Source organism: Megalobrama amblycephala, linkage group LG7, assembly GCF_018812025.1.
Source record: "Megalobrama amblycephala isolate DHTTF-2021 linkage group LG7, ASM1881202v1, whole genome shotgun sequence".
Taxonomy (NCBI): Eukaryota; Metazoa; Chordata; class Actinopteri; order Cypriniformes; family Xenocyprididae; genus Megalobrama; species Megalobrama amblycephala.
Genome location: NC_063050.1, coordinates 13,738,648 through 13,762,288, shown reverse-complemented (window position 1 = coordinate 13,762,288; position 23,641 = coordinate 13,738,648). Strand labels below are relative to the sequence as shown.

General features: G+C 40.0%; 1 protein-coding gene across 7 annotated transcripts in view; it reads left to right on the top strand.

Moving 5' to 3' along the window:
• LOC125271749 (NACHT, LRR and PYD domains-containing protein 12-like) overlaps positions 1–23,641 on the top strand; it is a 55,294-nt gene that overhangs the window by 21,644 nt on the left and 10,009 nt on the right. For 2 of the 7 annotated variants that reach the window (XM_048195985.1, XM_048195980.1), the window contains exons 3-7: positions 7,916–8,029; positions 9,799–9,894; positions 12,377–12,490; positions 13,437–13,532; positions 21,596–23,389. In XM_048195985.1, the coding sequence (XP_048051942.1) occupies positions 7,916–8,029; positions 9,799–9,894; positions 12,377–12,490; positions 13,437–13,532; positions 21,596–23,389 (2,214 nt within the window). Of the gene's footprint in view, positions 1–4,956; positions 5,292–7,915; positions 8,030–8,302; positions 8,403–9,798; positions 9,895–12,376; positions 12,491–12,885; positions 13,165–13,436; positions 13,533–14,659; positions 19,653–21,595; positions 23,390–23,641 lie in introns of those variants that run through there. The other 5 variants (XM_048195982.1, XM_048195981.1, XM_048195984.1 and 2 more) reach the window with 5 other exon arrangements.

Genomic DNA, 23,641 nt, shown 5'->3' with positions numbered 1-23,641 from the left:
TTTTTTTTATTAATACACAAATAGATGGAATGAAAACAGAAATCAAGGTAAGTGCTACCATTACTGGGTCAAGTGCTGACGAAAAAGATACGTCTTTAGCATTTTTTTGAAAGTGGCTAAAGATTCAGCTGCTCAGATAGAGCGTGGCAGGTCATTCCACCAGCCAGGAACAGACCCAGAGAAGGTTCGTGAGAGTGATTTTGTGCCCCTTTGTGATAGCACCTGTAACGCCTGGATGGATCCGTTCAGAGTCAATAAACTTTGGAGTTTTCAGAACGCTTTTAACCTGGTGAACTTTGTTTATAAATCACTAAATCGGCGCCGGACGGCTGTGACTTTCGGCAGGTTTGTAGACCTGTGAGGGTAAACAGAAAACTCCAACTTCCTCACTTTGGTGACTTCAAAAGGAGCACCCCCCCCCAGAGACTGACCAGATCCACATTCCAACACCCCACACACACAGGGACACACAAAAACACACACACAGACACATACAGAAACTCACAAACATACATTTTTGACTGTATATGTAAAATACAATTATGCCAACATATACCCATCCTGTATTTTGAAGCGTATGCATGTTTCCTAGTGTTTAAATGAGTGTATTTGTGCTAGGGTGCATTGTAATAGTGGAATTCTGTCTGTAAACCATAACTTCTTTTCTATGCCTTTCTGATCTGTCGAGTTTGATCTCTCCGTAAAGCTCCGGACTCGAGCTATTCACTGAGGTATGTCACATAGCTGGCATATGCATTTTTCTATGTGTTTAATGATACTGTGAAGAAAGCACTCGATCTCGAAATCCGATCTGATAGTCATTAAGTATGCAAATTCATCTAGGAGACCAAACAAAGGAACTTTGCCCGCCAAATAGTGCTGCGCATCTATTGGCCGCTACAATTCAGGAGGTGTGTTAGCTTGGGTTTCCATAAAACAACGACACACACCTTCTCCTTTGTCTCCCGATTGTCTCACGAGCACCTCGTGCACGTCTCTCCTGGACGCCGCCGGTGACCACGCGCTGCCATCGCGCTCATCTTCGGGACCACTTCTTTTGACTCTCTCTTTTTCTCTCTCTTCGGTTAAATTACTTAAGTTTAAACCTCTTTTGAAAACCCCGCCGGAGAAGCCCTCTTGGAAAGGACCAACAAAGCCAAGCGCATTGAAACTGCTACACACGGACTTGAACCAATAAGCAAGTATTATCATTTATCTGAAATTTGTCTAAACTGATTTCTGTGCTGGCTCTCTCAAAAAGGTTTAACTGTGTAATTTGCCATTCTTTGATCATCTTTCTTTCCCTGTCTTTTCTTCATTTTCACTCTTGTGTATATATATGTGTATACTTCTATATATATTTTAGACGTATAATCTCTGTAGTCGTAGCTGCATATATTAAACAATTAATTCATGCTCGATTGTTCTGTTTGTTCTTTCAACTGAAGACCAAGTCACTTTAACGTTTTTCGCTTTATGCTTTGATGCTATAATAGCAAGTTATTTTCATGGCCAGAGAATAACTCCGTTCATATTCTATGAGAAGCTACGGTTTGCTGGACGGACTGGAAGTTTCTCTGAATAATTATTAAACCAGAACTAAGCATATATGTAATTGATTATAATTCATTGTAATTAATGCACAATATATGTTTAATTCCCCGTTGGGTCGATATATGAATCATAATTTATTCATAAGGCTTTATGAATTATTATATTCATATTTCATCCATAAATTGATTAATAACCGCTACATCGTTACACACCACAAGGCGCCGTTCACTTGCAGAACGCAAGTTTCTGGAGGGCGCATAAGTCTGAAGTAGTGAGTTACGGTATAGCGATGCAGAGCCAGCGGTCGTTCTGTAGGCAAACATCAGAGCCTTGAATTGGATGCGAGCAGCTACTGGCAGCCAATGCAGACTGATGAAGAGAGGAGTGACGTGCGCTCTCCTCGGCTCGTTGAAGACCAGTCTTGCTGCAGCATTCTGGATCAGTTGTAGAGGCTTGACAGTGCATGCTGGAAGGCCAGCCAAGAGAGCATTACAATAGTCCAGTCTGGATAGAACAAGAGCTTGGACAAGAATTTGTGTGGAATGCTCCGTTATAAGGGTCTAATCTTCCTGATGTTGTACAAGGCAAATCTGCAGGACCGGGCCATTGTAGCAACATGGTCTGTGAAGCTTAAACAATCATCCATCACCACTCCAAGGTTCCTGGCTGTCCTGGAAGGAGTAATGGTTGACGAACCAAGTTGAATTGAAAGGTTATGATGAAGTGTTGGGATGGCACCGACCACAAGCAGATCTGTTTTTGCAAGGTTGAGTTGAAGGTGGTGGTCCTTCATCCAGGCAGAAATGGCTGTCAGGCAGGCTGCAATACGACCAGCAACCATTATATTAATATTAACCGTTATATTAAACTCAGTCTTGTCAACATTTTGGAGCGCTGAGCACTGTATATATACACACATATACAGACATGTTTATAATTTATTTTCATATTACTAGTTACTGTCTGTGTTTTATTTTACTGACAGGTTTTAGATGATGGTGAATATGGGACCACTGAAGAGACATCATCATCAAAACTAACGTCATAGTGGCCTCACTGCTGTGTGTGTGTGTGTGAGAGAGAGAGAGAGAGATTTCTATTAATTACTTTATATAAATGTAAATTTTTTTGTGAAAGAAGGTTAACAAAAATATAATATTAAAATATTTCTCCCATCCATGTACTGGTGGACTTTTTTATCATCTCAGTGAACAGCTCAATATAACTGAAGAGAAAAATCTTGAGTTTCATTTGTGGGTAAATATTTTTTATTACACCATCCAGATTGTGCTGAATATATTTTTTGGACTATGATTGTAAAGGTAAAATTCGATTCATTTTGATTTTCCACTCAAACGCTGAAACGAAATACATAGCTTTAAAGTTTGGCAACGTCCCACATAGCAACATTGTGTCGGCCCAGATCCGGCCCACATCTGGCACATGTGGCATGATGATCTGGCCCACATGCTGCAATGAATGAGCAGAAACACAAGAACTACAACTGACTTCAGCCACAGCCTTAGATGAAATCAACTAAAGATGAAAGACATTAAATCTCTCAAGATCTCAGCAGATGATGATTAAACAACTCCAGAAATGGCATTACCAGCTTCACTTATTACTAACCACATTGACTTTATGTTAGACATCTACAAAAGTTGTTATTGAGAATCATCAGAGGTTTAACTGTTTCATTTGAAGTCACCATAATGGTGAATAGTGTTTCCATTAGTTGGGCTCTTAACTCTTATTATGCATTTGTTTTTTCTGATTGCTGTGACAGTGTGTTTGTTGTTACAGTAGCAAAGGAAGGTAAAGCAAAATGTCATCAGGTGATGATGGTTGTCTGTTGATTGTTTTGTAGTCATCATGAAATGGCCTAATGTCTTTTGAATCTAACAACTGTGTTGCCGTTAATACATTGACATTATAACCCTGTGTTACTAAAGCATGAATTATTGCACCAATCAGAAAATTTTAACAGACATGAGCACTAAAAATTAGTCTATGATGAAAGACACAGGCATCAAGAATCAGCATATGAATCTCAACCATGGTGACAATCAAAAGTGCCATGCTGCAATTCATGCTGGGTGTTTTGTAGTATGCTGGTACCCAGCATGCATCCCACTTTTAATTGTCACCACGGTTGGGATTCATATGCTGATTCTTGATGTCTCTGTGTGTCATCATGTACAACTCTTAGTGCTCATGTCTTTTAAAATCTTCAGATTGCTGCAGGAACTCATTCTGTAGTAACACAGGGTTATAATGTAAATGTATTAATAGCACAGCACAATTGTTAGATTCAAATGACATCAGGCCATTTCATGACGACTACAAAACAATCAACCATCATCACATGATGTCATTTTGCTTCAGTATGGAGCTACTGCAAATATGTTTAACAAACACACTGTCACAGCAGCCAGAAAAGTCAAATGTATAATAAGAGTGAAGAGCCCAACTCATGGAACAACTATTCACCATTATGGTGACTTCAAATGAAACAGAGTTAAAACCTCTGCTAATTCTCAATAACAACTTTTGTAGATGTCTAACATAAAGTCAATGTGGTTAGTAATAAGTGAATCTGGTAATGCCATTTGTGGAGTTGTTTAATCACCATCTGCTGAGATCTTGAGAGATTTAATATCTTTTATCTTCAGTTGATTTAATCTAAGGCTGTGGCTGAAGTCAGTTGTAGTTCTTGTGTTTCTGCTCGTCTCTTTTTCTGTTCTCTTCTTTCCTTCAGTAAATTCTGCTTGCTAACAGGCTTATTAAGGCTGAGATGACTCTATACTTAATATACACAGATTTTGTGGCTCAGATAAGGTCCAGTTTAGGTTTATTTCTTTGCTCTTGGCTGACATGTGGCATTGCTGTGGCCTGCTTGTGGCTCAGATCTGGCAAACAGAAATGGCCCACACAAGGACCGTAATTCATTGCAGCATGTGGGCCAGATCATCATACCACATGTGCCAGATGTGGGCCGGTTCTGGGCAGACACAATGTTGCTATGTGGGGTCTGTGTCAAAGTTCATGAATATTCAATTAGAAAGCCGGAGGTTTATTCGTCGAGTTTCAAACAGTTCTGATTCTCTTATGATTCTACATAATTGTTTCACATTAAAAACGGTCATAAGAGAGCAGAGGAAATGTCCAATGACAAACTATTATTTATTTATCAATAATTTGAATATTGAAAGGATGTTCATAAAATCCGTGGATTTTTTATGTATTATTTGCACTAATGGTGAACGCATGCTCACTACTGCTTGTGATTCTTGTTCTGACCTGCACGTAGTTGAGGCATCTTTAACTCTTTCAAACCTCGGTAGCAAACGCGGTACTTCCTGAAAGCCTCATACATCTATTATTGTTGTTTCAATGTTCGTATGTTGTTTTGTTGACAATTCCATCTTCCTGTTTTAGAGAAGTTCGACGCTCAAATCCAGCGGCCACTGAAGGAATTCATCAGGTCTGGAAGAAGCCCTTGGGTCTGTTTGGCATAATGTCAGAGGAAATTATTGCGCCCGCCCCTTTTCTGTTCACCTGAGGTGGATTTCAAAGTGAAAGTACAATCCATCGGCCTTTGACATTTTATGAAAACGGAAACGTCTTGACACTAATATCAAAGTGTTGAGTTTCCTTCATTTACATTTTAGATTGATGGAACATCATGGAGGTCAGCATTATGAAGAAGACCTGTCCACAGATACGTTTCCACACAGGTGAGTCTTTTACAGATAGGGCGTAACGCTTATTTTTTTGTGATTTTCTACCTGGCGCTATGTCCCATTCCATTGGATCAGGTCTTTTGCGAACTGTAATATATAGACTACATCTATTTTATGGTTTAATGTAGACTAAAGTAGACATGTTTTGTTTGAATTTGCATTCAGAACGCCAAGTTATCGTGTAACAGATAAAGACGGCGTTTAACAATGTTATGAACAGTAGCAAGTTCTGTTTTTGTATTCGGATAATTGACTCTGACATCATATTTACTTGAGTTTATATGGTTCAAAAAGTTGCCTTTCTCCAGTTTTACCAGCACAATATTTAAATGGCACAAAGTAGGCCTTCAGGTTGCCTGGGGCACTAGTGGATCATCAGCGTCATGCAGATAGGTCGAGATAATTCAAGGAATAATGTTTTTAATTATTATTATAATACATAAAAAGAAAAAAATTAACTATAATATAAATTCATAAATAAAAGGTTCCAGGGGAGGTAGAAATATATATATAAAAAAAAAGTTCATTCAGGTATAAAAATACATTTTCAAATAAAGTTCACAAACCTTTAAAGTCCTTCATAGTTATCTGGTCGTTAAAACGTTCTCAAAACGGTTGCAAAAAATGTTCATGCAACATATTTCTTTGGAATGGTTCAGTTGGACGTTCATCTAATATTTTTTAAATGTTACTACTTGTTTAATCCTTGAAGAGAATTGAAGAGAACATGAAGGCACAAGACACATGCATCAAGAACAAATAATGAATGCAAGTATATAAAATATACAGGCAACAGGAATAATACACTGACTTCATCCAAGCTAAAATATGTTCTTAGAATGTTTTTCTAACATTCCCATTAAGTTATGAAAACATCATTTCTGAATGTTTTTTAAACATGCAAAACATCCAGTTATTTAATGTATTAAGAATGTTTGTTCTTGGTTTCTGTGATTGTTAGAGGAACATTCCATTCTATCAATTTTGAAAATGTTATGAAAACATAATTTCCGAATGTTTTCTGAGTGTTCAAAACATAGCAAATGCATTTGCACTAATTTGTGCACCCATAGGCATGCTGGTCTGAAAATGAGGTGTGTTCAGGTGCATTGTCGGCGCATTGCTATTTTGAGCTAACTGAAATAGACTGTGCCATTGACCAACTGAAACCTGGTCTGAAGTCAATGGCACAATATTTATTATGTTAATTAAAGTGCGCATTACTAATATGTGCCTATAGGGGGGTGCACAATGCGCGTACACTCTGCTTGTTACACACACAGGGACGCGCAGCAGCACACAAATGCCAAATATTTAAAATAAAAGGATTCCTCTCTGGAGAAGCATTTAGTCTTTCCGCTTGCAAATTCCGCCTTGTAAATAGCGAATCCACCATGGTGTGAGCACAGCTGGCTTTTAAAGGGAATGGGAAATGACACTCTGATTGGTTTATTGCATGTTACGCCCAAAACGCACCCATTACTCATTAAGAGACTAGGTACAACCCTTTTAGACCATGCACCGGGCACACCAACCATTTTTCCCATCGTTAAACTTGTAAAAGTGGATTCGGACACGCCCTAGTGTAGAAATATAAAAATAAAAAAATACCATTCAGGTATAAAAATATCACATTTTCAAATAAAGTTCACAAACCTTTAGTCCATATAGCTTTTTATTTTATTGTCAATGTAGAACTTTACTTCAGTCAACAAAGTCATAAAGTTGAGTTTCTTATTAGAATACTTTTTTCACCTCATTCCTAACATGATAATTTTGGGGAGAGAACCACACTTTTCCCTAGCAAATGACTTTACCACTTAATAAACAGTACTCTGAAACACATTTAAATAGCATGTGAGTGCCTGAAAAGAAAAAACTCCTGAGTATTTTTAAAATTTGATGAGAAAGTCAGCACAAGAAAAAAGTGTTTTCTTCAATGTGCCACCATGCGTTTGATGATTCTGCCGTTGTGCTTCGACCATATCTATCTTTTGCAGTGCTGCTTCCTCAGTTTGTAAATCAGTGAGTTAATTTGGCTGCTCTTGAGTGTTTATCCCAATTAGATCAGTCGACGGATCACCTCTTGTTCTGAGCAAGTCTTGATGTGTTATGTGGCTGCTACCATCTGTCTTAGGCCAACAGACCAGCCTTTTGTTTGCTATGGTGGTGTACAGAAAAGGGCGAGACTGAATTCTGAGCTAATGTGGCTATTGTCCTTGAGGCTCAGCCTTCACTTTGTGACTTTGATGGTATATTATCTCAACCTATCTAGCTGATGCTGAAAGTATCCACTATCCAGATTTGAAAAACCCTGCACTTGTGCTTTGGCAGTCATCCAGAACCACAGTTATCTGTGTCACTAGCATTATAATTATTAATGTGTGATTTTTACAGAGGCTCATTGAAGCTGGATGATATTACCACAACCTTGTGTATCCAAACATTTAAAATTTGTGCATTTAGCTTAATTAAAAGTTGGTAAATTGTGGTTTTCAGGCACAAATGGCACCATTTCCTGTTGTTTGTAAATATTTAATAGAGCATAAATATTCAGTTAATCAACAATAAATCATTATCAGTGTCTCATTCTAATTTCCCTTTATTTTTTGTTTCAGTTCAGTCCAGATGCAAAGACTGAAGTCATCTGAACCCAGCTGTGTGTCCATGAAGAGTGACCGGTCAATGGATCCTCCACTTAAGCTTAGTGGACACACTGATTCTGGGTTTAGGTAAACACTGTACTTTTCTGTCTTTATAAATCATGTGGAAACGAAAAAAGAATTTTTCATTGCCTGATATATGGATGTGTACAATAACAGTCACACTTGCTTTAATGTCTCCAACAATAGATCACATATTAATGGAATAATTCAGTCACCCAAATCAGTTCATTACAAAAATCATGAAAATAAGAGTGTGGATTAAATTTATTTGTGGTGCTTTTCCACTGCATGGTACGGTTCTGTGTGGCTCGGTACAGCTTACTTTTTTGCAACTGCAGTGGAAAAGCAAACTGCCAAAACCCAGTTGTGTGTCCATGAAGAGTGACCGGTCAATGGATCCTTCACCTAAGTTTAGTGGACACACTGATTCTGGGTTTAGGTAAACACTGAACTAAACCATTTATCTTATTACATCTCTGTTTAAAAAAGAAAGAAAGAATTGTTTAGTGTCTGTAAACAATGCTTTACAGAAGATATTAAAATATCTTAATCAGCTTCTCAGATATGTGGATGTGCACTTGCTATAAAATGTCCAACAGCATAATACATATTAATGGAATAATATGTATATATTCACCTGAATCTGTTAAATACAAAGTCATGAATATAAGTGTCACGTTTCCAGTCATTCCTGGACTTCATTTCCCATAATCCTCCCTGGCCATCACCTGCACTCACTTCACCAATCAGTAATCACCACACCCAGCTGCAGCACATTATCTGGACTATTTAAGCCACTCACATCCTGACATACTTTGCGATGTAACGATGTAGCGGTTCGTACAGTTATTAATGAATTTATGGGTGGAATATGAATATAATAATTCATAAGGTTTTATGAATCATTATGCACATACCGACCCCAGGGGGAATTAAACATATATTGTGAATCAATTACAACGAATTATAATGAATCAAATGAATGAATCAATTATAATGAATCAAATGTGAATCAATTACAACGAAATACATATGTGATTAGTTCAGGTTCAATAATTATTTAGAGAAACTACCAGCTCGTCCAGCAAACCGCTGCTTCTCATAGAATATTATGAACGGAGTTATTCTCTGGCCATGAGAATAACTTGCTATTATAGCATCAAAGCATAAAACGATCGAAAAACGTTAAAGTGACTTGGTCTTCAGTTGAAAGAACAAACAGAACAATCGAGCGTGAATAACGTTTTAATATATGCAAACTACGAATACAGAGGTTATACGTCTAAATATATATACAAGAATGCTCCTTTTGAAGTCACCAAAGTGAGGAAGTTGGAGTTTTCTGTTTACCCTCACGGGTCCACAAACCTGCCGAAAGTCACAGCCGGCCGGAGCCGATTTAGTGATTTACAAACACAGTTCATCAGGTTAAAAGCGTTCTGAAAACTCCAAAGTTTATTGATTATCCTGATACGTGTGCATATGCTACAGAGAGGTCTTGTATACTACGGTTGCATTTCTGAGCATTGGTTATCTTGTTTGCCTGCCTGTTGTTGACCCTGTTTGTTCCCCGTGCACGATTCTCTGCTGCCTGCCCTTTGGACTATTCACTCTGTCTTGGACTTACGATTGTAATCTGCCCACCCTGACCTATTGCCGGTTCACTACGATTCTGCCTGCTCTCTGCCATACCTGTCTGCCGTTGTTCTACCATTGCCTGTCTGACTACGAACAGTGTCTAATAAAAGCTTGCACATGGGATCTCACTTCGTGTCCAGCTTCATTACAATAAGACTGTGTGAATTACATTCACTTGTGTTTAACTAAATCCACAGACTGGACCCTCCAGGATTCAGCTGTGTGTCCATGAAGAGTGACCGGTCAATGGATCCTCCACTTAAGCTTAGTGGAAACACTGATCATGGGTTTAGGTAAACACTTTAAACTGTTTGTTTTATTATTTCTTCTAAAAAAATCTAACATTGTCAGACTGCCACGGAAACGCCGTTCAGCGAAAACTCTAGATCTTCACAATTTAATGTCGCAAAGGCCTTAAAATTAGACTGACCAAATATGATATTGATCTGATTAGGAGGAGTTTGTTAAAGCACAACATCTGGAAATGGCAAAAACTGCACAAATTTTGCAAAGAAAAATCAAAATATCTCACTTCCGGTTGGTTTTCAGATTTTGCTCTCAGGGACTTTTTTGTATGTATTGGGCTGTTACATGTGTCTACCGAATTTTATACTTGTACGTGAAACGTAGAGCGAAGGACGCTCAATTTAAATTTTGTAGGTGGTGCTATCGAGCCATTTTGCCACACCTAATTCTGAAACCCATATCAAATGTAAATTTTCACCACTTCTGACGTGTGCAAAGTTTCAAGAGTTTTCAAGCATGTTTTGGTTCTCAAAAATGCAATTAATTTCAGAGAAGAATAATAAACGGAGCAATTTCAATAGGATCCTCACACCATCGGTGCTCTGGCCCTAAAAAACAGTGATTTAGGTTTTTCAGTAAGATGTACTAACAGTGGTATTACCCTACAACAGAAATTGATTAAAGTAATGTAAAATAACACTGCTGTAAACATTAAATATAGACTAATCCTTATTAAAACTACAGTTTATTCATTCAAGAGCAGTGAGTGATTTTATCGTTGCCTTTTGTTGTTTGATTTACAATATTGACTGCAGCAGATTTATTAGGCAGCTGTCACTTTAAGAGCTAACAAATGGACCCAATATACTGTTACACATGCGCTCTTTCTCAGTGTTGACATTCGCTTAAGACACGACATTACCAACTGTGTTTACGAGTGTACTTGCCGAAACGGCATTTCAACATATTTGTGTGTAGGCTATTTGACCGTTTAAGCACGTATCTGAAGCCCACAGTATACACCGATCAGGCATAACATTTACCCCTTTTCCACCAAGGCAGTTTGAGTGCTGGTTCGGAGCCAGAGCCTAGTTTCAAATCAGTTCTTTGTCTTTCGACACACAAAGCACCAGCTCCGAACCAGGAAAAGTGGTTCGTAAGTAGCACCAAAACATTGCTGGGCTAGAAGTAAGAACCGCTTGCGTCAGGAGCTAGGGGCGGGGTTACCGTGACCAACAAGAAACTTGTAACCGCCATTTTTGAAATAGCAGCTAATCGAGCTAATAGCAGATCAGTTGTAATCTCCGTCTATATACAAATTACGGCGAGCCGTGTTTGGATGCTGATGTAGGTTCGCAAAGCCATGAGCATCAACAGTAGTGAAACATCTGCGATTGTTGATAGAAGGCTTGTTCGAGATGCATCGGAGCAGCGCGGACCGATTCGGCGGGTGCCGTGGATCCGCGGGAGAGTTTGTAGAGCATACGACTCCTTGTGCTTTTGGATCGTTCTCGTGAAGCTTTGATGTCATGCGCCAATCGCTATGCGAGAAGCCGATGCATCTCAAGCAAGCTTGGTGTGTGTGTGTTTGGCGCTGCAGGGCTAGCTTTGCTGTGAAATATGAGACGTATACAGTGACGTAAGACCTGGCTCTGTGCTGGCTCTCAAGCCCGTGGAAAGGCAAACCGGTTCTTAGAAGGCTCGTCAGTTGAACCAACTCCGAACTGGCACTAGCACCAGCTCGATTCGACGGGTGCCGCGGATCCGCGGGAGCGTTTGTAGAGCATACGACTCCTTGTGCTTTTGGATCGTTCTCGTGAAGCTTTGATGTCATGCGCCGATCGCTATGCGAGAAGCCGATGCATCTCAAACAAGCTTGGTGTGTTTGTGTTTGGCGCTGCAGGGCTAGCTTTGCTGTGAAATATGAGACGTATACAGTGACGTAAGACCTGGCTCTGTGCTGGCTCTCAAGCCCGTGGAAAGGCAAACCGGTTCTTAGAAGGCTCGTCAGTTGAACCAACTCCGAACTGGCACTAGCACTAGCTCTGAACTAGCACCTGGTTCGTGCTGGTGGAAAGGGGGTAATTATGACCACCTTCCTAATATTGTGTTAGTCCCCCTTTTGCTGCCAAAACAGCCCTAACCCCTAAGGTGTGCTGTGGTATCTGCCCCAAGATGTTAGTAGTAGATACTTTAAATCCTGTAAGCTGTGAGGTGGGACTTCCATGGATCGGACTTGTTTGTTCAGCACATGCCACAAATGCTCGATTGCATTGACATCTGGGGAATTTGGAGGCCAAGTCAACACCTCATTGAAGTTGGATGATATTACCACAACCTTTGTGTATCCAATTATTTAAAATTTGTGCATTTAGCTTAATTAAAAGTTGGTAAAGTGTGGTTTTTCAGGCACAAATGGCACCATTTTCTGATTGTTTGTAAATATTTAATATAGCATAAATATTCAGTTAATCAACAATAAATCATTATCAGTGGCTCATTCTAATTTCCCTTTATTTTTTGTTTCAGTTCAGTCCAGATGCAAAGACCGAAGTCATCTGAACCCAGCTGTGTGTCCATTAAGAGTGACCGGTCAATGGATCCTCCACTTAAGCTTAGTGGACACACTGATTCTGGGTTTAGGTAAACACTGTACTTTTCTGTCTTTCTAAATCATGTTGAAACGAAAAAATAATTATTCATTGCCTGATATATGGATGTGTACAATAACAGTCACACTTGCTTTAATGTCTCCAACAATAGATCACATATTAATGGAATAATTCAGTCACCCAAATCAGTTCATTAAAAAAAATCATGAAAATAAGAGTGTGGATTAAATTTATTTGTGGTGCTTTTCCACTGCATGGTACGGTTCTGTGTGGCTCGGTACAGCTCACTTTTTTGTGCTTTTCCACTGCATGGTAGGCGAGAATCATCACTACCAGCATCAATGGATTTGAAACATAAGACACCAAACCCGCTAGATTTAAATAGTCATTAACAGCCACAGCAGTATCATTTGTTCACGCAACTTTTTTTAACGACTTGCTTTAAATGACTGTTGCATGCAGCTTGAAAAAAAGGCTGTACCATGGTCAGTAGATGAGGTGCAGACTCGTTGGTAGCTGATGAGCAGATCCACGGCAGTAGAGGCAGTGCAACTACACGATCAGTCTATAATCCCACCCACTTTGAAGCAGCACTAAACTGCAGTGGAAAAGCAAACTGCCAGAATCTAGTTGTGTGTCCATGAAGAGTGACCAGTCAATGGATCCTTCACCTAAGTTTAGTGGACACACTGATTCTGGGTTTAGGTAAACACTGAACTAAACCATTTATCTTATTACATCTCTGTTTAAAAAGAAAGAAAGAATTGTTTAGTGTCCGTAAACAATGCTTTACAGAAGATTAAAATATCTTAATCAGATGCTCAGATATGTAGATGTGCACTTGCTATAAAATGTCCAACAGCATAATACATATTAATGGAATAATATGTATATATTCACCTGAATCTGTTAAATACAAAAGTCATGAATATAAGACTGTGTGAATTACATTCACTTGTGTTTAACTAAATCCACAGACTGGACCCTCCAGGATTCAGCTGCGTGTCCATGAAGAGTGACCGGTCAATGGATCCTCCACTTAAACTTAGTGGAAACACTGATCATGGGTTTAGGTAAACACTTTAAACCGTTTGTTTTATTATTTCTTCTAAAAAATCTAACATTGTCAGGACCCAATATACTGTTACACATGCGCTCTTTCTCAGTGTTGACATTCACTTAAGACATGACATAACCAACTGTGTTTACGAGTATACTTGCCGAAATGGCATTTCGACATATTTGTGTGTAGGCTATTTGACTGTATAAGCACGTATCTGAAGCCCACAGTATACACTGATCAGGCATAACATTATAAGCACCTTGTGTTAGTCCCCCTTTTGCTGCCAAAACAGCCCTAAACCCTAAGGTGTGCTGTGGTATCTGCCCCAAGATGTTAGCACTAGATCCTTTAAATCCTGTAAGCTGCGAGGTGGGACTTCCATGGATCGGACTTGTTTGTTCAGCACATCCCACAAATGCTCAATTGCATTGAGATCTGGGGAATTTGGAGGCCAAGTCAACACCTTAAACTCGTTGTTGTGCTCCTCAAACCATTCCTCCTCAAAACATTACACTACCTCCACCGACTTGCCTTTTTCCCATAGTGCATCCTGGTGCCATGTGTTTCCCAGGTAAGCACATACACCCGGCCATCCACGTGATGTAAAAGAAAACATGATTCATCGGACCAGGCCACCTTCTTCCATTGCTCCGTGGTCCAGTTCTGATGCTCACGTGTCTACTGTTGGCTCTTTCGGTGGTGGACAGGGGTCAACATGGGCATCCTGACTGGTCTGCGGCTATGCAGCCCCATACACAACAAACTGATGCACTGTGTATTCTGACACCTTTCTATCAGAACCAGCATTAACTTCTTGAGCAATTTGAGCTACAGTAGCTCGTCTGTTGGATCAGACCACTCGGGCCAGCCTTCGCTCCCCACGTGCATCAGTGAGCCTCGGTCGCCCATGACCCTGTCGCCGTTTCACCACTGTTTCTTCCTTGGACCACTTTTGATAGATACTGACCACTGCAGACCGGGAACACCCCACAAGAGCTGCAGTTTTGGAGATGCTCTGACCCAGTCGTCTAGCCATCATAATTTGGCCCTTGTCAAACTCGCTCAAATCCTTACGCTTGCCCATTTTTCCTGCTTCTGACAGATCAACTTTGAGGACAAAATGTTCACTTGCTGCCTAATATATCCCACCCACTAACAGGTGCCGTGATGAAGAGATAATCAGTGTTATTCAATTCACCTGTCAGTGCTCATAATGTTATGTCTCTTTCACGGCTTAATGTGCTTTTAATAACACTGTTTAATGTCAAGCATGTCCCGCAGTTTAGCAACAGTAGACTGCATCTTTCAACTTATTTGTATTACTTGAATGTTAAGTTTGGCTTAGGGAGGAATGAAAGTGCACCGCTGTGAAGGAAAAGAAGGTGCACGGGTCAGAATGCAGCAGGTGCACAATAATCATTTTACCTTGATTATCTTGTTTTCATAATCATTGGAAGCTGGAATAAAAAAATGTATTACGATTAATCACACAGCCCTACACTTAGACCTTGCCGGGCTTTTTTACAGTAAAATACTGGCAACACTGTTGCCAGTAATTTACTATTGATTATACAGTTATTTACTGTAATCTATAGTATGTTACTGTAAAGATACCATGCACTAAATTAAACTTGTGTTTACTCATTTTATTTGCAGAAACCAACTGCCTTAAACTGTCAGACTGCCATTTAAATTTACAGATTAATTTTTATTATATGCTAATAATATGAGCATATTATTACTATGAACTTATTTCTTTAGAGTTCAATAAAAACATTTTAAATAAAAAAGACTTTCACTGCATTACCAAGTACACTCTCACTATCTGTTAAATAAAACAACATGCAGCATATCAACAATGTCTCTTGATCATCTCCTGAACTTAAGCACAGGCTCTACTCTTCAGCACAATGGTGACACACAAAACTCAATTTTACCGTAAACTACTGGCAACAGTGTTGCCAGTATATTACAGTTTTTTAACTTACCGTTTGTAACTGTTAAAATACATTTTGTGGGTGTGTCTTTTTATCTTACTCCTTTAACCCTTTCAACCCCACAGGAACATCCTTTAGTGTCCACACTACAGAGTAAAAGTAACATTGACGCTGTGTTGCAGTGAGATAATTAAGTTAATATTTAATTGATGATTGAGCATTAATGATGAACTCCTGCTGTTAACAAGAACCACTGAAAAGAGGAAGAAGAACAGAAAAAATACAAGCAGAAACTACAACTGTCTTCCAGCCATTAAACATTATTACACTTATTACTGACCAGATTAACTTTATTTCTACAGAAGATCTTATTGAGAATTAACAGAAGTTTAGATGTTGATGTTTTGTTGAAAATGTTTGGTTTGATGATACCATTGAGGAGATCAAGGTAATGTAAAAGAGTCAAGAGCCCAATTAAAGCAGACACTGGTCATTACGATTCAACGATGATGGTAAATTTTTATTGTCAATAAAACACCAACATCAATATCTGTTAATTCTCAACAAGATGGATGGTCTAACGCACAAAGGTGGTGCTGAAAAGCTCTGGGATAAGAAGCTTAAAAGTTAGGAGGTGGATGTCGCCAAATGTTTTCAAATTGTTCAAGATGATCTGAACCCACTATCCATTGCTCATTAATGCAGGCTGCAAGTCAAATCCCCAAACATGTACAGTTAGGGTGGCCATTTCCATAACACCAAAAAGGAGGACACTTTGCGGCATTTAGTAGGACTCTGGTGTACTCGCAACTACAATGTACTCATAATATAATTTTGTCCATTATATCGATGGTATCATGATACAGTGATTCTGAAAAAGCCTACTCTATTCATTGCCGGACAATTTGATGTAGACCTATGTGTGACAGAAGTGGCAAAAAAGTGTTTGTTCACAGTATTTGTATTTATGTACATTGTGATGTCTGTTTCACAAAAGTCTTGCAAAGTGCACAGTGCCTGAAAATTTCTGGACTTCTGGAAATAAATAAATAAATAAAAATAATCTGGCAGACTGGCACAGTGCTGTTACAATATGTACCAGTCGGAGACGGAATACAGCAGAAGATGGTCTTTATTGGACACAAGCAGAGGTAACAGTGCAGTAAGGTGAGCAAATAATGGCAGAGATGCAGAGTGCAAATGGGTTTGTGAATAATACTGTCCTTGTAACTTGCAGGTTGATGGAGAAGGCGATCAGGAGGAGATGCTGGCAGACGACACTCACACACAGCACGGGAACACAGGAGGGAGTTCAGAGACACAGGAGACAGGTAAGTATCAACAGGAGTCCTTGAGGTAAGCATGGAGGTAAGTTTCCTTAATGCGAACGAGACCGGACAAAGTGACTGTGTGTGTGAGTGTCTTTTGAAGTGCTGGTGATGATGGTGATGATGAGGTGCAGGTGGCGGTGATTAGTATTCAGGAGAGGGTGCGCACTGTGATTGGATAGTGCTGGAGACTAGCGTGTCTGTGACAAGTGCCAATAAACATAACATTTCTGGACTTCTGGAAATAACAGAAATACATAAACAAATAATGAATTTGAAAAATAAATAAATGCACATTTCAGTTCTTAACAAAGAAGTTCACCCTCTGCAGCAGCTCAGGCGACAACAGCACCGAATCGGCATGTTAACGTGATGATATGACGTAGCCAGCACGTGGAGGCTTGTTTACGTTTTTAACCAATGATATATCAGATATTTATTTGACACCGCTTTCAGACAATCGTTTGTTTGACCATAGATCTTACAGCATTAGATGTTATGCTGCTGCGTCTTAATAAAGATTCTAGAGCGTTTTTTTTTTTTTAGGCTGATTCAGCGCAACTCCAAAAAGGAGGACAAATGAGTGTCCGGCTGAGGCTGCACCAGACGCCGGACAGGGGGCTTAAAATCCTGGCCAAAATCCGGACGTATGGCCACCCTATGTACAGTTGTGATTTGGGGATAACTGTTACATCCACGGACATTGCAGATAATCCACAGATCGGGTGGACCAAGTAATAGAAAATAACATTCTAATTAATTATGGGTAGGTCAGGGGTGGATGAGAGATATAAATTATTAATGTGTTGATTTTGATTAAGACAAAGAACTCTCATTTCTCGGTAAAACGAACATGCGTAACGTTTTTGCTTTCATTTACAACAACTACGTATATATATCTTGAGGAAAAACAATCAAGGAAAACATATGCCTCGAGCACCTCCTAGTGATTTTTATATAAAACAAAGAAAAAAACCTACACGATACTATTGTTTAATAATTTACCAGCTTTAACTAAAAATATACACAAGCTTAACAGCAATTATTCTTATAAGAGTGTTTTCCAACATAACGATAGAAATAATAAAGTATTTAGAGAGTAGAGACAGGGATGTTTGCTGAAGTATTTATTCAAATAAACGAGATAATATTACAGTCAAAGGAGCACACAAATGCAACTTAAACAGCTTTGCATTTACACAAAGACAATAAACAACAATTAACTGATTAAATGGAGGAGTATAAATGCACATGTGATGTTCAACTAAACAGACACAGGTGAAGAACCAAATCAGAAATCAGTAAATATGGAAGCAACTGAGAACACACTAGAACCCATGGAAACCAAGGAAATATGAAGTAAACAGGAATTCACACCAGAAATAAAAAAAAAAACTACAAAATGAAAGTCTCAGAACATAAATGATCAAACACAGACATGATAATAAGAGTGTATGAATAACATTGTTGTATTCAACTTCAATGCACAGACTGGACCCTCCAGAATCCAGCTGTGTGTCCTTGAAGAGTGACCGTTCAAAGGATCCTCCACCTAAGCTTAGTCCATCCATGGCGGTTGCTGGTCCTTTCCATGGGGACCTAGCATCTTATTCGGGGCTCCTGTGGAGGATCGATTGCTGCATCGGAGGGCTGGCTTGGGTCCTCTGGGGATGAAGATTCGGCTGCGCTGCCCCCTTCAGGGAGAGTCGTGTTGTTCGAGTCCGACCCAGAGCTGATTGCCATGCTTTCCCAGGCCGCTGCGAGCATCAGGCTGGAGTGGAACCCTCCACCGTGTCCCGAGTGCTCACGGCTGGATTGGTTTCTTGGGGCGGAGCATATTGAAAAGCAGCGTCCTGCTCCAGTTCCTTTGTTCCTGGAAGTGCCGCAAGGAGGCCACAAAGTCGTGGAAGGCACCATTTTCTGCCAGAAATGCTCCACTTCCTGCTCTGCTCTCACTACCCTCAATGACGGTGTGGCCAAAGGGTATGTGAAGATCCCCCTTGTGGAGCATGCATTTGTAGAGCAGTTTTGCCTCCAAAATGCTGCTACCTGGTGATGTCGTCTGTGTCTCCCATCCAAGGTTGAATATGTGGGAACTGTAAAATGTTTTTAAGAGCACGTTTGTGAATCATAAAAAATCTTAAATACCTGAATCTCAAATCAGAGGATGGAAAACCAGGAATCGCGATACGGCTTAATGTGATTATAAAGCTTAAAAAGACTGTGATTTAGCTAACTACATAAACTACATAGACTGTGATTTAGCTAACTACATAACTGTGTTGTGCATTCTACAGGCTCACAGTTTCAGAGCAGTTTGCAATCAATGAATATGCACAGCCTCTCTTTGAAGCAGTCCAGGGGATAGATTTTGGTGAGTTTCGTTTAATTACCTTTTTTCCTTGCTAGACTCAATGAAAAGTTGGGTCACTTCAAGTCATGGACTTACTGCAAGATGTTGGACCACGTTTGCCACCTCAAGGAGATGGAGCTCTTGCGGGGGGAATGGCCCACTTTCTCTGTTAATCCTGCCTCCCAACCCTTATGGTTACAGCCTGTTTGTTTTGAACCCTACGTTTTGTGCAGGTTCTTGTTTTCATGGAGTTTTCTGGGAGTTGACCATCTTTGGTCCCTGACTCTTTTATTTCTTCTTTGCACTGGCGGATGCTAATGTCAGGCTCTGCTCCCCGCCTATACCAGTAATTTCAGGCAGCTTCATAAAAGGAAGGGTGGGTGGAGGAGACCTTCGTGGCAGCTCCAGGGGATACTTTGGTGGAGCCCTGGCTGGGTCTGCTTGAACCTCCATGGTTTGTTCTATCAGCTCCTGCTGCTGTTCTGTCAAGTTAGGATGCCTCCATCTTCGAGGTAGTGTCAGGATCCCAACTTTCATGTCTGCTCTGTAGTTGGGTTCTGTGCCTGACACTTATATATATTTTTATAAGACATATTTAAGACATACTGATATTATGACAATGTCGCAATATAAAAGTCTGCATATTATATGCATTTTAGTTATCTAACAATTAGATTGCAAATGCATATAAGTTATTAGGGCCCAAGCGAAAATTCGCGCAGGGCCCTCTTGTTTTTCTAAGGATTATTTTTTTTTTTTTTTTTTTTTTTTTTTTTTTTCCGTCTTCCGGGGCTTTTTGGGGGCCTTAACATGCTCAAAAACTCTTGAAAATTGGCACACACATTGGAATCCGCGGCCAACAGGGCCGGGCAGAAGCTGGTACCCGGGCGTGGCAGGGGGGCTCAACAGCGCCCCCTTGAAAAAGGTCTGAAAATTTGGTCCATATATTAAACACGCTTGCACGTATTAGTCTGAAACTCGGTACACATATAGACCTCATCGGGCCGAACAACTTTCGTGCTCTAAGTTAAACGTCACGCCAACAGGAAGTCAGCTATTAAGGGTTGTTTGAAAAACGCATGCTCTGGAATTTGATATACTCCTCCTAGACGATTAATCCGATCGCCACCAAACTCGGTCAGCATGAAGTCAAGACACTGATGATTAAAAATTGCCAGGGGATTTTTGATATCTCGAACGGTTTGTCCGTGGCGAGGCAACGAATTTATGGCGAGAAAAAGGAAACAGGAAATGTGTTATAACGTCTGCATACATATATTGATCTTTATGAAACTTCACAAGTGTGTTCGTTATAGGAGTCTGATCACATGTATGTGACTATTGTGAGTCAAAGTTATAGCGCCACCAACTGGCAGCAGGAAGTGTATCACTTTTTGAAATGTTTTGAGATCACCCTCTTATTTTTACCTGATTTGCTTCAAACTTCATCAGTGTAATGTCAATACACAGCAGATGTAGACCTATGACAGGATTTTTGATATTTGAAATATTGTTGCCATGGCAACAGGTCAAACTGTAATAATATTCTTGAGTGTTTTTGAGGCTCTTAACATGCTTCAAATTGCATGAAACTCGACACACACATCAATATTGTCAACCAGTAGACATGGACAAAGCCATAGAAATGGGCGTGGTGGAGGGGCTCAGTAGCGCCACCTTTTGACAAAAGTGGGGGGGTTTGTTTTTCCTACAGTCACCAAACTTGGTACACATATTGTTCTCATCAAGCCGGACAATTTTCTAATTTACATTCATTAGCTCCGACCAACAGGAAGTCAGCTATTTTGGTTTGAATGTTAATTTTTTGAAAAAACAGGCTATGAATTTTATACTACTACTCCTACAGGGTTTATCCAATTTACACCAAGCTTTTTTTAACTTGTTGCTAACACATTGAAGTTGTTTAATTGCAAACGGATTTTGGATATCTCAAACGGTTTGGCCGTGGCGAGGCAACGAATTTATGGCAAGAAAAGGGAAACAAAGTGTTATAACTTCTGCATACATTAATTGATTTTGATGAAACTTCGGCTTAGTCTTCGTTGTACAAGGCTGATCACATGGATGTGACTATTGTGATTCAAAGTCATAGCGCCACCAACTGGAAGCAGAAAATGTGTCACTTTCAGCATACATTGAGATCACCCTCTTATTTTTACCTGATTTGCTTCAAAATTCATCAGAATAATGTTAAAACTTGGCACATGTAATCCTTTGAAAATGGGCAGGGAGGAGGGGCTCTATAGTGGCACCTTGTAGTGCAGTAAATGTGGAGTGAATTTGACATAGTCCTTTGATGTTTAACCGTTTTAAGTGCCTATTGCCCGCTGTGCACAGTTGCCCTGAAGCCACCGGGGTGGCGGTGCCACCGGGCTTGGGCCCGCCATCGCTGCTCGCAGCTATATTTGAACTTTTTTTTTTAATCTTACCGCAGTGACCATCAACATGATGAAGCCCTTAAGACATTTAGATCAAGTTTGAAGAAGAAGTTTCAGTGTCTATATGAGGGAACAGCAAAGCAGGGAAACCCAACACTGCTGAATGAGATCTACACCGAACTCTACATCACAGAGAGTGATTGTGGAGAGACCAATAATGAGCATGAGGTGAGACAGATTGAGACTCACTCCAGCAGAGCAGCAACAGAGGACACACCGATCAAATGCACTGACATCTTCAGACCTTTACCTGGACAAGACAAATCCATCAGAACTGTGCTGACAAAGGGAGTCGCTGGCATTGGAAAAACAGTCTCTGTGCAGAAGTTTACCCTGGACTGGGCTGAAGGGAAAGAGAATCAGGACGTCCAACTCATATTTCCACTTCCTTTCAGAGAGCTCAACTTGATGAAGGATGAAAAACTCAAACTTTCAGATCTTCTTCATGTCTTTTTCCCTGAAACAAAAGAAATGAAACCGTTCAGTGGTGAATATAAAGTTGTCTTTGTTTTTGATGGTCTGGATGAGTGTCGTCTGTCTCTGGACTTCAGTGTGAAATTGTGTAATATTTCTGAATCAGCCTCAGTGGACATGCTGCTGACGAACCTCATTGCGGGGAATCTGCTTCCCTCTGCTCTCATCTGGATCACCTCCAGACCTGCAGCAGCTGATCTTATCCCGTCTGAGTGTGTCCATCGAGTGACAGAGGTACGAGGCTTCAATGAGCCACAGAAGGAGGAATACTTCAGGAAGAGAATAAGTAAAAAGAGTCTGGCTGATAAAATCCTCTCACACCTGAAGTGCTCAAGGAGCCTCTTCATCATGTGTCATATCCCAGTGTTCTGCTGGATCTCAGCCACTGTTCTAGAGAAGATGTTGAGCGCAGCAGAGAGTGGAGAGATTCCCAAGACTCTCACTCAAATGTACACACACTTCCTGATCATTCAGACCAACATCAAACATGAAAAGGACTATGAGAAGAAAGTGAAGGATGAAGACATGATCCTCAAACTGGGTAAACTGGCTTTCCTGCAGCTTGTGAAAGGCAACCTGATCTTCTATGAGGAAGACCTGAGAGAGTGTGGCATTGATGAGACAGAAGCATCAGTGTATTCAGGACTGTGCACTCAGATCTTCAGAGAGGAGTTGGGCTTGTATCAGGGGAAAGTCTTCTGCTTTGTTCATCTGAGCATTCAGGAGCATCTAGCAGCTCTTTATGTGCTGCTTTCATTCCTGTTGGACAAGAGGGATGTGCTCAATGAAAGCCTCAGCTCAAAACATTCACATGAGTTCACGTGTCACACAATATCTGACCTGCATCAGAGAGCCGTGGACAAGGCTCTGCAGAGTAAGAATGGACATCTGGACCTTTTCCTGCGGTTTATTCTGGGTCTTTCGCTGGAGTCCAATCAGACACTCCTGAAAACCCTTCTGGCACATGTTAGAAACTTCTTATACAATGAAGAGAAATCGATTGAGTACATTAAAATGAGAATAAGAATGAATTCCTCTCCAGAGAAATCCATCAATCTGTTCCACTCTTTAAATGAACTGGGTGATGATTCTCTTGTAAATGAAATCCAGGAGTGTCTTAGATCTGGAGGTCTTTCAGGCACCAGATTGTCCTCAACACAGTGGTCAGCCGTTGTCTTTGTTTTATTAACCTCAGAGAATTTGGATGAGTTTAAGTTAAAGAAATACATAAGCATCAGTCAAGGCCAAAACCACACGTCACCAGATGAAGTACTTCAGAAGCTCTTGCCTGTAGTTGAAGCCTCCAGATTAGCAGAGTAAGTCTGAGATCAATCATCAGATTCAATCGTGTGTGTGTATGTGTGTTATAGTGATGTGCTTCTCTTTTCTTTGTGGTAAATGGTAATATTAATTTAGCCTGATTTGTTTTTAAAAAAGTCATACTTGGAACAGTATACAAAATCTATTTTTTTTAGATCATAATTTAAATTAACACACATTAAAGCAAAAGTAAACAGAAAGTAATAAAAACATTAAACCCACACAGATTTAGTATTTAATATCTCAGT